Here is a 15614-nt window from a genome sequence, read left to right on the forward strand (position 1 = left end):
TTTAAAGAGTCAGATGGTTTTATAAAGTCTAAGGAATTCCAAGTACCTGATACAATTGTGAAATGTGATTCTCAGTGGACCTTCCCTACTTAATGCAATCTGTTCAAGTTAATGCTTAAGTGTTATACAACTCTCTAACCGTGACCTTTATTTGAAATTGACTACCATTGGGTCTCATCCAGAGCCATAAGACTGTAACTAACTTCTCTTGCCAGATTCCAAAACCACTATAACCTTTCATGTCCAATGACTTTGGAATACCACTATCTAGGAATTAGTATCTTTCTGCTTTTTCTAGGAAAAGACGTCTTAGGTCTGTGTGCAGGATTTATTGTCAAAATGTACATGGGGATGAAAGAAAATATAATTCTATTTGCATTGCAGTTTCCATTGTAATTCTTTCAAGATTGGCTCATTCTAATCAGTTTAAAATTTAAATGATTTTAATTTGTACCAAATGTATTATATGTTTTAGATCTTGGCATTTGACCCTTGAAGCCCACTTGTCCCGTTCTCTCCATTTTAAGAAACATAGGAGCAAACCACAAATTTTAAAACAAACGTAAAAAATAAATTTTTACTATTTGAAAATCTATATTCTTAACTATAACTTCTTTACAGAGATCCAGATCTATATTTTTAAGATGTGCCCATAAGTATGCCCTAAGGTGATTTTTAAACATATCTTTTAGAGTTACCAGGAGAATTAAATGAGATAATACACATCAAATACACATTTGACACATCAAATGGTCACATATGTGACCATTCTAATAAGTATTAGAATGCAAGAGAATATGACAACACGATTAAGGGCACTTGGATTTAAATCCCAGCTCCATTTCTTCCTAGTGGTATGACCTTGAGAAAGTTACCTCGGGCAAAACCTATTTCTAAATTAATACTGCCTACCTCACAGGGTTATTGTTAAGAATTTAAAGAATAATTCACTTAAGGAATTTGACACAGAGACTATTACTTAGTAATCATTCACCGACTGTTAGCTCTTAGCAATAGTAATATATAAACACACCAAAAAGATCTTAAGGTATTTTATGCAAATTCAAGAGCAGCAGATAAAATAAGAGACAATTTTCTAACAAAAAATCATCTGCAAGTTGATTTAAAGATTAAAGTTTAAAGTTTATACTTAAAAGTTTAAGCTTAAAGATGAAAATGTGCTGAATTTTTCCCTAGAGATAGAAACTTTTATATATATTACATTTGGTTGGGCGGGTTTAAAAAAAATAGAATTTAGAAATCACATTGGTATTATGCTCACACAAGGGTACACTATTCCACAAAAAAAGAATGAAATGATGCACAGAAATGGATAAATATCAAAAACATTATGCAAAAACAAAAGTAGCCAGTCACAAAAGAGTATGTACTATATGATTCCATTTACATGGATGTGAAGAACAGACACTAATCTATGGTAATAAAAATAACACCTGTGCTTGCCTCACAGTGAGGTGGGTGACTGGGCACAAGGGAATTCTTAGAGATGATGGAAATATTCTTTATTTTGAGCTGGGGGATAGCTACATAGGTATATACATTTGTCAAAATTCAGTGTGGCATACACTTAATTATGCATTTTACTGTAAGTAAATTATACATCAATGAAGTACCATTAACATAAAAATTCATGAGACCTTCCTTTTATATTTCCATAAACTGAAGTGTGCCATGACTTAGCAGCTGTTCATTACATGTTTAAAATAATATTTATTTCCCAATCATATGCATAAGGCAAAGAATATATTAGATTTTATTTTGGATAAGAGCAGTATGTGGAAAATGCAATGCAGTTGATTGGTGAACCTAGGTAATATAATAAGGCTTTAAAAAGCAAAAATAACATTTGCTCGGTTTAGCTTAAAAAAACAAACCTCAAAATTGTAATAAAGGTCCCTATTCATAGTAATTTGTGCTTTATAAAAGGGAACTGTTTAAGATTGAGAGGGCTAACACTGTATTAATAAGAAAAGGAAATTTAGTTTATTCCTTTAGGATTTATGTCTTTGGAAATTTTTAAATAAACTTTCCTTCACAACATTTATGGATCCAAGAGTCATTCAGGATATACGAAATATAGTCCATGAGATTTGCCCATTTTCTCCCATGAGATCTGAAGTGTTATGTTCAGTGAAGTACTATAAAGAGGTCAATTAACAAAAACATAAAGTGGGCTCCATAGTCTTTTAGAACATCATTTACCCCTCCCAAGCACATAGAAAAGAGGTGACAGAAAAGGAAGGTGCAGTCCCTGCTCACTCCCCTCACCCCATGTCCTGGGCAGGCATATGCCTGGTACAAGGAGGTGGCCATTACACTTCTTTTTTTTTTTTTTTTTTAAGTGTATTTGTTTATTTTGAAAGAGTGGGGAGGGGCAGAGAGAGAGAGCACAGAGCCCGACGTGGAGCTCAGTCTCACAAACCAAGAGATCATGACCTGAGTCAAAATCAAGAGTCAGACTCTTAACCGACTGAGCCAACCAGGCGCCCCTGGCCATTACATTTCTAATGAACGGTGGGGTGGATGAACCAATAAACTGACTATGAAGTTTCAATGCTGGGGACCTGGGAAAACAATGGTGCCACATACTAAAAAAGTTACAAGAAGGAAATCTGTAATAAAAAGACAGCTTTAATTATTAACTAGGTTGTAATTGAAGTACAAATAGGCGACCTAGGTAGAAGTGTTTATTGAAGGAGAAATATGGTGCTGTACCTGTGACAGGGATAAGAACTGGAGTCACAAGAGTGATAATTAAGCCTAGTTGCTGGATATACTCCAAAGGGAAGACACCGTTATAAGGACAGAGCAGTAGAGGCCAAGCACAAAGTCTCAGGGAATGCCCATGGTTAGGGGACAGGGGAAGAACTAGCATGACTTGGGTAACAGTTCAAGGAGGAAAATGCTTAGGAATAAAAATGGGTCAAAGTGTCAAATACCGCGAAATAACGAAAAAAAAAAGCATATACTTGTAAGGAACTATAGAATTGTAAATATTCTTTTTATCTATCCTAATTTTTTTTTCAATAAATGGCAGAAGTTGCCCCAAGTTAATTCAGCTGCTAGAGTCAGTAAACATTTGCACCAAAGCAAAAAACTAAATTCCCCAAATTAGGAGGAAGTCAAGGGGAGGAAAGAAGTTTGGAGAAAGAGAGAGAATGAATCTCTACCACCCCAGTCAGGCACAGGCCATCCCGCAAAGAGGGCGCCCCCTCTGGGGCAGGCCTGGCAGGTGCAGGCAGTCAGAAATCTCTAGTTACTCAGCAGCAGCCACTCAAACTTAAGAGTTTCTCTGAAGCACCTCAGAAATAGGGGCAGAGAGACATTAGTCAAACCTGTGTAGGGTACCCAGCTTACACTAGGGGATACCGCTAATGTTTCCCTAATTCAAAAATATGTCACACGGGAACTCCAAGGTCAATACAGTCTGACTTTATAATCAGAAACAAACCAGAGAAGTAACTGGGTTATGCTCTTGTAATTCATTAGTGTCAGAATTTACCAACTATACCTGCTCTCTGGAAAAATTTTTGTTTTTCAAAAATAAAAACTCATAAGGTACGCCTGGGTGGCTCAGTCGGTTAAGCATCTGACTCTTGATTTCGGCTCAGGTCATGATCTCACAGTCATGACAGCCAGCCCAGCTTCGGGCTCCACACTGAGCATGAAGCCTCCTTGGGATTCTCTCTCTCCCTCTTCCTCTGCCCCTCCCCTGCTCACGTGCGAGCTCACTCTCTCTTAAAAAAAAAAAACACTTCAAAAAAAAAAAAAACTCACAAATCGGTCACCACCACAAAGTAGAAAACTGGGAGAATTCTTTTTCAGAATCATTTTAATAATAAAAAAAAGATCTTTTCATTGTATCATTTGAATACCTGCCTCAATTTTCTGGTTGATTTGACAGACCAAATGACTTGGTGGAATAAAACTAAAATTGTTTTTCCCCATATGCCATGTTTTGGGAAATAGACATGATGTTCTCCTTATTAGGACAGTGGGTTTACAATAGTAGAGCACACTCACAAACTGGAAGCTGTTCAGACAAAGTCATTATCTCAAGTAAAAAAAAAAAAAAAATTGTTAAGCTTCCAGGCAAAGGATAAATTAACTAGAGTGAAAGAATTTCTTTTCTAAATTCCAGGCAGAAACAGCTTGACACTTTTGAAAGCTGGGTTATGTGGGTTACAATGTTTTTGTATCTTCTCTATATTCTCCTTTACCAACCTCAGCAGCTACATTTTTCCAAAGCATAAAATTTTGACTATGAATAATTTGTATTTTCCTTATAGAACATGTGAATAGGTCAGTGCATCTTTCCACAAGCAGAATAAGCTTGGTTTTGCTTGTTTGTTTTCATCATTCCCATTATACCAGGAAACAGGAAAACATTTATAAAAGAGGAACAGTACACACGAAGCCCAGGAATACTACATTCATTCTAGGTCATTTTTTTTTTTTTTTACACATTGAACTATTTTTGTATATTATTTATAGCGTTTTTGATGTCATATCTTTCATTTACACCCTAAGTGCTATATTATTATAACCATAACCTCTGCACAGACTGATACCACATGTATGCACTTGACTAAAACTTTTGACTTACCTGTTGTACTATACAAATGAGCTTTGTGGTTTGTTTTGATCAAATTCAACAGTAGACGTGATCATTAAAACAGAAACATTGCTGGACATCAATAATTTCCAGCTGATTTTATGACACTGCAAAACATTCTCAATTGTATCAAGAAGGTAATGAAAGAATTCTAAATAAATCATTTTCACTCACTTATGTTTTTTAAAAGTTGTTTGTTGGGCACATTTGGCAGACATTGCCTCTGGTCAGACACTTGTCACTTTGACAAGATTCAATGGAAATCAACAGTGAAAACTGTCACAATCTAATGAAAACTGATGTTTCAAAGTTATTTATGACTCAGTAAAATAAATGTTCCACTTCCACATATAAGACACCTTACAAAGCAGGACACACAGACCCAAAGCAGTGCAAACTACTAGAGGAAAGTGAAATCGAAAAGGTATTTATAACTAATTGCAGTTAAAATGTTCTTGTAAGAGCAAATGTAGCATTAGTCACAGAAACAAAAACTAGAAACAACCCAAATATCCAGGAACATTAGGATAAACTGTGGTATATTCATATGATAGAATTCTACACAGCAACGAAAATTCAGAAGTACTGGTATGCACAGCATAATAAGTAGCAAAGAAAGCCATACACTATACACACACACATATATGTGTGTATATATGTGTGTGTGTATATATATATATATGTATATATATATACATATATATATACATACATATTCATAAAAGATCAAAATTAGACAAAATTAATGTATGGTATTGGAATTTCTGCTAGCAGTTACCTTGGGAAAGAAAGGTGGAAGTAATAATTTGGAAGAGGCACAAGGAGACTTCTGGAATGCTGCTAATAGTATAAGTCTTGATCTGTGTGATGGTTTCACAACAGTGTTTACTTTGTTACAAGTCACTGAGCTGCATGCTTATGATTTGTGTTTTTGAACATATAGCATACTTCATTTGAAAGCTTATTTTATGATAAGATGAAGTAACTAGATTCTACCATGTCTTTCCCACTGAACACAGCTACAGAATGCATGAAGCAACTACTTAAGGATTCTAAAAGTAAATAATAGAAAGATTGGGGAAGAAGACTGATATTCTCAAACTGTTCATTAACTTCCCCCGCTCTAGTATCCTCCAGCCTAGTTGCAACACAGCCCATAGCCTATAAGTGGGCATGATACAGATGGAGTTCTTTAGGAGAATCCCTCTACTTCTGACTCAAGAAGTGAGAAAAGGGTCTTCTACTACTCCATTCTCTGGTATCCCATCATTCAAGCAATCCTGGGGCAGTGCTGACAACAGCTGCACCAAGGGAGGCCCTCAGGAGTCTAAACTGGTGACATTGGAGAACGTTCCTTTCTCATTGGACGTGTAATGTCAAGAGATTGGGGCAAAGCCCCATTGCTTTGTCCTCCACCATCTGGCCTCAGATGTGGAGTCAGTCACAGGAAGTACATCACAGAGTGGGATAAATAAAGCTCCAGATTTCTGGCCAAAGGACCAAAGAGGAGCCCCAAGGGAACTAAAAAGTGCTGAGAAGACCACAGACAGAGAGGAACTTAGAAAAAATTCCATGAAATTGTTTATGAGCTGGTAGATTCACCTTTGGGTATGTATGAATCGGACACTGAACAGTATACTGTAGACTTTGAAAACTAAACTGTGGGATAGATCATTGCCCTGATCTCACACTGGCCCCTGGGTAGGATGCACATGGGATAGATCTGAAAGGCACTTCAAAGACTGACAGTGGAACAGATACTGAAATCACAACCTACAGAAGACAAGTCAGAATTTGCTGCTTAAACCCAATGTGCTAAAATAAAAACATCAACATTATCAGGGCACCTGGGTGGCTCAGTCGGCTGTGTCCAATTCTCATTTCAACTCAGGTCATGATCTCACAGTTTGTGGGATCAGGCCCACTTTGGGCTCTGCACTGACAGTGTAGAGCCTAAAACTCTCCCAGCCCCTCCACTGACTGTTCTCTCAAAAAATAAACAAACATTAAAAAAATATAAATCAACATTCTCTATAGAACTTTAAATGAGAACCAAAGTCTTAGAACATAAATAATCAAAATGACCAGGATGCAATTAAAAAATTACTCTGCATATGAAGAACCAGAAAAATCTCAATTTGTATGGAAAAACAATCAGGTGACACAAATGTTAAAATTATCCAACAATAATCTCAAGGCAGTTCTTACAAAAATTCTCCAAAAAGTAATAGTGAACACCCTTGAAATGAATGGAAGGATAGAAAGTCTCAACAAAGAAATACAAGATATAATGAAGAACCAAGTGGAAATTTTGAACTTTGAAAATTGCAGTAACTGGAATAAAAAATTCACTAGATGGGCTCAGTAGAAGAATAGTGATGATCAAGTCACCGAACTTGAAGACAGACCAGGAGAAATTATAAAGATTGAGAGGGAAATGAGCAGATCTTTGGGGACCTGTGGGACAATAACAAAAGCTCTAAGATTCACATCATCATAGATTTGGAAATAGAAGAGAATGTGCTGTAAAAATAAATCTTGGAAGAAATAGTTGCTGAAACCTTCCCAAATTTGACAAAAGCCAAAAATTTATAGACTCAAGAAACTCCATTAACCCTAAACAGGTTAAAACCAAAGAAATCAATGTCCAGGCATAGCACAATCCAACTGCTAAAAACTAAACACCAAGAAAAAAGCCTTGAAAGCAACCAGAGAAAACTGACACATTATATACAGGGTAACAGTGATTTGAATGACTACCAATTTCCCTTGAGAAACACAGAAGTAAGTGGAATAACTTTTTTAAACACTGAATGAACTGCCAACCAGGAATTCTATATCCAATGAAAATACCCTTCAGGAATGAAGGTGAAATCTAGACATTTTCAGATAAAGGAAAACTGAGAGAATTTATTGCCACCAGAACTGCTTTAAAAGAAATGTTGAAGGAAGTTCTTCAGGTAGAAGGAATACTGGAAATCAGGAAAAAACAATAGAAATAGAAACATCTATGTAAACACAGTAGGCTATTCTCTTTTTTTTTTTATTTTGAGAGAGAGAGAGAGAGAACAAGGACATGAGTGGGGGAAAGGGGCAGAGTGGGGGGAGAGAGAGAGAGAATCTTAAGCAGGCTCCACACCCAGTGTGGAGCTCAACACAGGGCTTGATCCCATGACCGTGGGATCAATCATGACCTGAGCCGAAATCCAGAGCTGGACGCTCAACCAACTGAGCCACCTAGGCACCCCTATTCTCCCCCTAAGTTGTTTAAAACATTTTTAATGGCTTAAAGAAAAAATACAACTACATATACTGTCATTATATATATATATATATTCACAAGAGAAATGTATAACACAGAGAGATACATACACATGTGTGCATGAGGAAGAGAGATTCAAATAATCCAACATGAATCAGGATATAGAACACAGGAATGAAAAAGAGAGGGAACAAACAGAAACAAATAATAAAATGGTAGATCTAAATAAAAACATAACAATAACCACATTAGATGTAAATATCTCAATGCACCAATCAAAAGACAAAGATTGGTTAAAAGAACAAAAAAACCAATTCCAACAAAAAAATGACCCAATTATACTAGGTCTACAAGAAATTTGTTTAGAACATAATAATGTAGGTATGTTAAAAGTAAAAGGGTATGGGGCGCCTGGGTGGCGCAGTCGGTTGAGCGTCCGACTTCAGCCAGGTCACGATCTCGCGGTCCGTGAGTTCGAGCCCCGCGTCGGGCTCTGGGCTGACTGCTCAGAGCCTGGAGCCTGTTTCCGATTCTGTGTCTCCCTCTCTCTCTGCCCCTCCCCCGTTCATGCTCTGTCTCTCTCTGTCCCAAAAATAAATAAACGTTGAAAAAAAAAAATTAAAAAAAAAAAAAAAAGTAAAAGGGTAAAGATACACCTTGTAAATACTGATAAAAAGGAAAATTGAAGTAGCTATATTAATATCAAAGAAAATAGATTTTAAAGCAGAGAAAACTACCAGAGATAAAGAGCGACATTACATTATGAAGGGTCAATTCTCCAATAAGACATAAAAACACTAATTGTGGGGGCGGTTGGGTGGCTAAGTCAATTGAGTGTCCAACTCTTTTAAAAAAATTTTTTTTAACATTTATTCATTTTTGAGACAGAGAGAGACAGAGCATGAATGGGGGAAGGTCAGAGAGAGAGGGAGACACAAAATATGAAACAGGCTCCAGGCTCTGAGCTCTCAGCACAGAGCCCGACGCGGGGCTCGAACTCATGAGATCATGACCTGAGCCAAAGTCAGAAGCCCAACCAACTGAGCCACCCAGGAGCCCCCAGTGTCCAACTCTTGATTTCAGCTCAAGTCATGACCTCATGGTTCATGAGTTCAAGCTCCATGTCTGCACTGTCAGTGCAGAGCCTGCTTGGGAATATCTCTCTCCCTTTCTCTCTGTCCTTCCCCTGCTCTCTCTCTCTTGTTCTCTCTCAAAATAAATAAACAAAAATTACAAAAATACTGTGAATGCACCAAATAACAGTTTCAGAATACCTGTACATGAAAAAAACAGAACTGAAAGAGAAATAGAAACATCTATGATATTTGGAGATTTATTCATCTCACAATGATCAATAGATCTAGTAGACAGAAAACAGGCAAGACTATAAAAGTACTAAACAACAGTATTAACTAATCTAATTGACATTTAAAGGACATTCCTCCCAACAATTGCAGAATATATATGTATATTTTTTTCACCAAGTGTAAACAAAACATTCATCAAATCATATCCTGGGTCATAGAATAAACCCTAACAAATTTAAAAGAATCAAAATTATACAAAGTGTATTCTCTATAGTAGAATCAGAATAACATAAAGCAAAGAGAAAAATCTCCAAACGGCAGCAAATTTAACAGCACAATCCTAAATAATTCATAAGTCAAATATGTAGCCTCAAGGGAAATTATAAACTATTTTAAAGTAAAGAATATTAAAATAAAACCTATCAAACTTTGTGAGATGCAAATAAAGCCATTCTTAGCATCAAATTACTATACTAGACAAGAATAAAGGTCTCAAATCATAACCTAAGCTTCTACCTTACGGGAAAAACAGACAGCAAAGTAAATCTTAAATAAGCAAAGGAAGGAAATACTGAGGAGCAGAAATCAATAAAGTTGCAAATAAATAGAGAAAAAAATCAATGAAACCAAAAGATGGTTCTTTATATTCAGAATATATCACTTCTGGAATAGGTATGTGCTATCACTACACACCTATTAAAACGGCTAAGATTTAAAAAATAAAAAACTGAAAAAACCACATTTCAGAGAGGATGCACAACAAGGGGAACACTTACACACCACTAGTGCAAAATTGAACAGCCATTTTTGGAAACAGTTCGGCAGCTTTTTTTTTTACAAAGTTAAACATACCCTTACTATCTAACCCCAGTAATTTTATTCCCAGATATTTACCCTAGAGAAATGAAAACTTATGTTTATACAAAAACTTGTACACAAATGTTTATAGTAGATCTACCCATGACTTACAAAAACTTGAAACAGCCCAATTATCCTTCAAGGCACGAATGGATAAACAAATGGTAATGGACTCAAGTAATAAAATATTTGGGAATTAAAATGAATCAACGATTGCTACATGCAGTAACAACTTGGATGAATCTCAAAGGCATTATGATAAGTGAAATAAGCCAATCTCGGGGCGCCTGGGTGGCGCAGTCGGTTAAGCGTCCGACTTCAGCCAGGTCACGATCTCGCGGTCCGTGGGTTCGAGCCCCGCGTCAGGCTCTGGGCTGATGGCTCGGAGCCTGGAGCCTGTTTCCGATTCTGTGTCTCCCTCTCTCTCTGCCCCTCCCCCGTTCATGCTCTGTCTCTCTCTGTCCCAAAAATAAATAAACATTGAAAAAAAAAAATTAAAAAAAAAAAAAAAAGAAATAAGCCAATCTCAAAAGGTTACATACTCTACCATTCCATTTATATGATCATCTCAAAACTACAAAGCTATAGTGGAGAATAGATCAGTGATCACCAGTGGTTAAGGGTGGGAGAAGCTTGTAATTACAAAGAGATAGTATGAGGAAGTTTCTTTTGAGGTGATACAACTGTTCTGTGTCTCGACTGTGGTAGTGTTTACACAAGTCTATATATGCATTAAAATTCATAGAACTCATAAAATCCACACAATTTTTAGTGGCCAAAAGGTCAATTTTATTATATGTTCATTTTTAAAATAAAATATAAATTATTAAGTTTACTTTTTAAATGTTTTATTTTATTTATTTGTGAGAGAGAGAGAGTGAGAGCACTCACAGGCAAGTGGGGAGGAGCAGAGAGAGGAAGGGAGAAAATTCCAAGTAGGCTCCACGCTGTAAGTGCAGAGCCCAATGTGGGGCTCAATCTCACAAACTGTGAGCTGAAATCAAGAGCTGGATGGACGTTTAACCAACTGAGCCACCCAGGTCTCCACGTTTAAGGTTAAAATTTAGGGTACAGGGTGGTGCCTGGGTGGTTCAGTCAGTTAAGTGTCCAACTTCAGCTGAGGTCATGATCTCACAATTCATGAGTTCCAGCCCCACATCGGGCTCTCTGCTGTCAGCACAGAGCCCGCTTCAGATCTTCTATCCCCCTCTCTCCCTCTCTCTCTGCCCCCCCCCACTCTTTTCCTCCCTCTCAATAATAGTAAATATTAAAAACAAAAACATAGTGTACAGATGTCCCCAGATAAGACTTGAGTATCTAGGTTACAAAGACTAATTTGACTACAAATGAAAACTAGGAAGATAGTGATGTACTCACCACTGGCCCCTCTACAGTTTCCATTACTAGAATCCATAGGAAAATCTGAAAGTGATAAAATAAAGAATCATAATTCATTCATTATTATTTTGAGAATTCCCATATAAAAATCTAATTCAGTCATCAATTTAATTAAATCTAATTCAGTCATGTCTCAAGGAAGTGGATTCTTATTAGTGCCATGAGCTTGGCACTCTATTACTTATAGGTCAAATAAGGACAAGATCTATTTTGTGTGACTGAAAGAGGATATGCTCTTTTGAGTTCTCCTGAATTGTGCATAAAATTTCAGGATTTAGTAAGTTTTTGAGTCTCACGCAATTTCTGACACCATGAAGTCCATGCACATATTAGGCATTCACCCAACACTTGGGTCTTGATGACTAAAAGAAGCCAACACATCTCTTCAATAAATAGATGTATCACCCATTACTAGCATATATTTAAATTCTTGGTGCCTAAAGAAAACATTCAGAAAACATTCTCATGCCCTTTGTTACCTGTAAACAGTTCTTCAGCAGAAAGAAAGCATACGATGCAGGGACCAGTGCAATTAACAGACGTGGTAATAATTGGAAATTGTCAAGGACTCTTTTCATGATCCCATAATCCAAGAAAATGGTAATGATGAATGATAAATAGTAATTTATATTATAAAGTTCTTCGGTGTTCTAGTTAAGAAAGCAGCCTCTAGGGGAACCTGGGTGGCTCAGTCAGTTAAGGTCTGACTCTTGATTTAGGCTCAGGTCATGATCTCACAGTTTGTGAGTTTGAGCCCTGTGTCAGGCTTTGCACTGACAGTGCAGAGCCTGCTTGGGATTCTCTCTCTGTCTCTGTCTCTCTCTCTCTCTCTCTCTGTCCCTCCCAACCCACCTCTCAAAAATAAATATTTTTTAAAAAGGAAAAAGAATAAAAAAGCTGCCTCTAGTGAATAAGAGTGCCTCAGCAAAACACCCTGCTGAGACTTGCTGAACTTAGCTATCCATTCTTATTGCTACTTCAACTCAGTACTTTTATATAAGTTTTAGATTTGTATTAATATGTTATGTTAAATAACTTCAATATCTGTTTATCCTAACAGAAAATAACATTCTTCTTCTGTCCTTTTTCTTCATAGGATATATCATGAATAAATTTTAAAAGGAGTGGTTAATACCATGTTAGGACAATAGTACTCAAAATTACTATTAATCAATTACATTCTCAGGCTTAGTAATCATTGTCTGGTATTTTAAAAGCTCTGTACAAGGAAAGACAGTGACCATCAAATAGGCAGGCAACAAATACTTGATTCTAAAACATTAGGTTTGACTTAGTCATATACTGTTAATTTAATGACTTTTATTCTATGCAAAGACTTTATTCATGATAAATGTATCCAAGTGTTAAAGTAACATGCCAATCAATGGTTTTATTTCTGAATAATTCCAATAATCATAATACATATATGACCTATACCAAAATGATCTTTCTGTAAATGAACAAATTATATACCACATGTAAAATAATTGTTTAGTGTCGAAATGTCGAAATAAAAATGAAAAAAATCTCTTGGAAAAAAAACAACCCTTTGATATAGTTGAATCTAGGAAAGTGGTTTCACTACTCTCATTCTTACAGAAAAATGTTTCTTCATTTTTAAAAATGCTTAGAAGTCATTTGGTAGAATTAAAGAGAAAAAAGTTATCTGGTCATAAATAATCCAAAAAAATTGTTTTCATAAAGTTAAACTTAGGAATTCCAACAATATCATCCTAAGTTAAAATAGCAGGCATTATTAGGTTGTATGCCCCAAGAATTTCTAGTAGGGGTCATAGAAGTTTCCAGAAGAAGAGTCCTAAAGGAGCTGGGGAGGGTTGGGTGGGGGGTGCGTTCCACATAGAAAATCACGTGTGTAAGAAATATGGAAAGAAATTGCAGTACTCACCAAGGGACCTGCAAGTCTTCCAGTGTGGCTAAAATAGAGAAAGTTGTGAGCAGAGAGAAATGAAGCTAGAGAGGTAGGAAGGGATGAAGTCACAAAGGCTAGAGACAGACACCAAAGGATTTTATTTATTTATTTTTTTTTAATTTTTTTTTTCCAACGTTTATTTATTTTTGGGACAGAGAGAGACAGAGCATGAACGGGGGAGGGGCAGAGAGAGAGGAAGACACAGAATCGGAAACAGGCTCCAGGCTCTGAGCCATCAGCCCAGAGCCTGACGCGGGGCTCGAACTCACAGACCGCGAGATCGTGACCTGGCTGAAGTCGGACGCTTAACCGACTGCGCCACCCAGGCGCCCCCACCAAAGGATTTTAAACAACAGACTGACATTTCAGAAAGATCACCCTGTTGGAATGTGGAGGGACAATACTGGAAGTAAGCAAGCTGATTATTACCCCGTGGCCATAATCCATGTGACACATGTGGAGACCCAAACTAAGAGAGCAGCATCAGAGAAGGAGGGAAGGAAACTGGATTCAGAGTAGATCCATAACACTTAATACCCATTAAATGTGGGGGTGGGGGGGGAGGGGGGCTGTAAAGAATAGGGTAGAATCAAGGATGACTCCCAGGCCTGGAGCATGGGTATGCTGGTGCCTCGTAACCATATAAAAAAATACTCAAAAAGAATAGGCAGATGAGGGGAAGGAAAGGAGGAGTTCGCTTTGTGGCATGATGAGATTGAAGGGCTCAGGATTAGATGTGAGAATCTGGAATGTACTCTTATCTCAAAAGTGTAGTGAAGTAGTTATCTCTTATCTCTTGGAATCCCTGTCCAGAGCTGTCTTTTATTCTCTTAAGCTATATATAAGTGAGCTTTCGAAATACAATGGACAAAACTTGATCCATTAACTGCAATCTGACAGTCAAAAGACACAGATGCTCTCAAAAGTTATGAATCACCTCTTTCTTCTTAAGACAGCAAGTGTATTGGAGAATGATTTCTGGTTTGAATCTTCTCTCTCTTAATAGCTTTATGACCTTGCACAAGTCACTTATATGCCTCAGCTTCCTTTTCTTCAAAATGGGAATAGTACCCACCAGGTAGTTATTACAGTAAATTGAAATGCATAACACACTTAAAACAGCAGATGAAACATGCTAGTGTTATTAGTTCTTATTCTGGTTGCTGCTAACAATCCCTGAGAGGACATGTCCTTTCCTCGATCACATTGTTATTAAACACTTACATTGTGCTTTGCCATTCATCGATCACTTCACATGAATAGTTCTCTTATTCTTCTCTATTCACAATGTCAATCTTGAATGACTTGCTCAAGGTCTAACATTAATGGCAAAGGTGGAATACCAACTAAGGGTCTAGAGCTCTAAAACTGTGCAATTGCAGAAATATAACCAATTCTTAATTATTCAAAACTGTATGTCTCTTCTTTCTATACACCTAGCAGAAAGAGAAAGGCCAAATAGAACTTAAGTCAGTTTTGCTATTTATAGCAACAACTATTTGGAAGTCTGATAGGAATGAAATTTTAAAAAATGAATCATTAAGATTTGGGGGCTACATAAGATTTTATTACCAGAAATAATTAGGTTAGCTGCGATGAAATACCGTAACTCTCTGAGATAGTCTCTTCCCTACCCCACCCAGAATGCCTTTCAGTATTTTATGTAATGAAGCATCTTTAGGGGTGTCTGGGTGGCTCAGGCGGTTAAGCGTCTGAATCTTGGTTTCATCTCAGGTCACAATCTCACAGTTCGTGAGTTCAAGCCTCATGTTAGGCTCCGCAGCTGGCAGCATGGAGCCTGCCTGGGACTCTTTCTCTCTCTCTCTCTCTGCCCCTTCCCTGCTCATGCTGTCTCTCTCTAAATAAAAAATTTTTTAAAAATCTTTAAAACTGTGTTCTCTCCAGTCTTAATCTAAAATTTCCATTTCTTCTTTCCATTCCATTTTCCTCCTATCGCACTAAATAATTTTTCCTTCTTGGTATTTGGCCCCTCAAATATTTGTAGAGCAGGGCTGAAGAAAAGGCTGCCTGTTTCTCAGAGAGCAGAGATATGACTAAACAGCAGTACACGCATGTGAAAGCTGGCATGGTCCAGGCAGCAAGAGAGGGCCTGGCGAAATGTGTTGAGCAAGAACTGAGGTGACGAGCTAACACTACCGCAGAAACCAGCAATGACTGAGGATTGATTATAAAACCCTTGGCATGGTGAACCCTGGGTACTGA

The 15614-nt window shown here is 37.1% G+C and overlaps 1 protein-coding gene across 1 annotated transcript in view; it reads right to left on the reverse strand.

Annotated features, from left to right (window-relative positions):
- FRZB (frizzled related protein) overlaps positions 1 to 15614 on the reverse strand; it is a 32321-nt gene that overhangs the window by 12205 nt on the left and 4502 nt on the right. Inside the window, exon 2 of the mRNA XM_030327040.1 lies at positions 11441 to 11485. Within this exon, the coding sequence (XP_030182900.1) occupies positions 11441 to 11485 (45 nt within the window). The remainder of the gene's footprint in view (positions 1 to 11440; positions 11486 to 15614) is intronic.

This window comes from Lynx canadensis, chromosome C1 (assembly GCF_007474595.2).
Source record: "Lynx canadensis isolate LIC74 chromosome C1, mLynCan4.pri.v2, whole genome shotgun sequence".
In the NCBI taxonomy this organism is placed as follows: Eukaryota; Metazoa; Chordata; class Mammalia; order Carnivora; family Felidae; genus Lynx; species Lynx canadensis.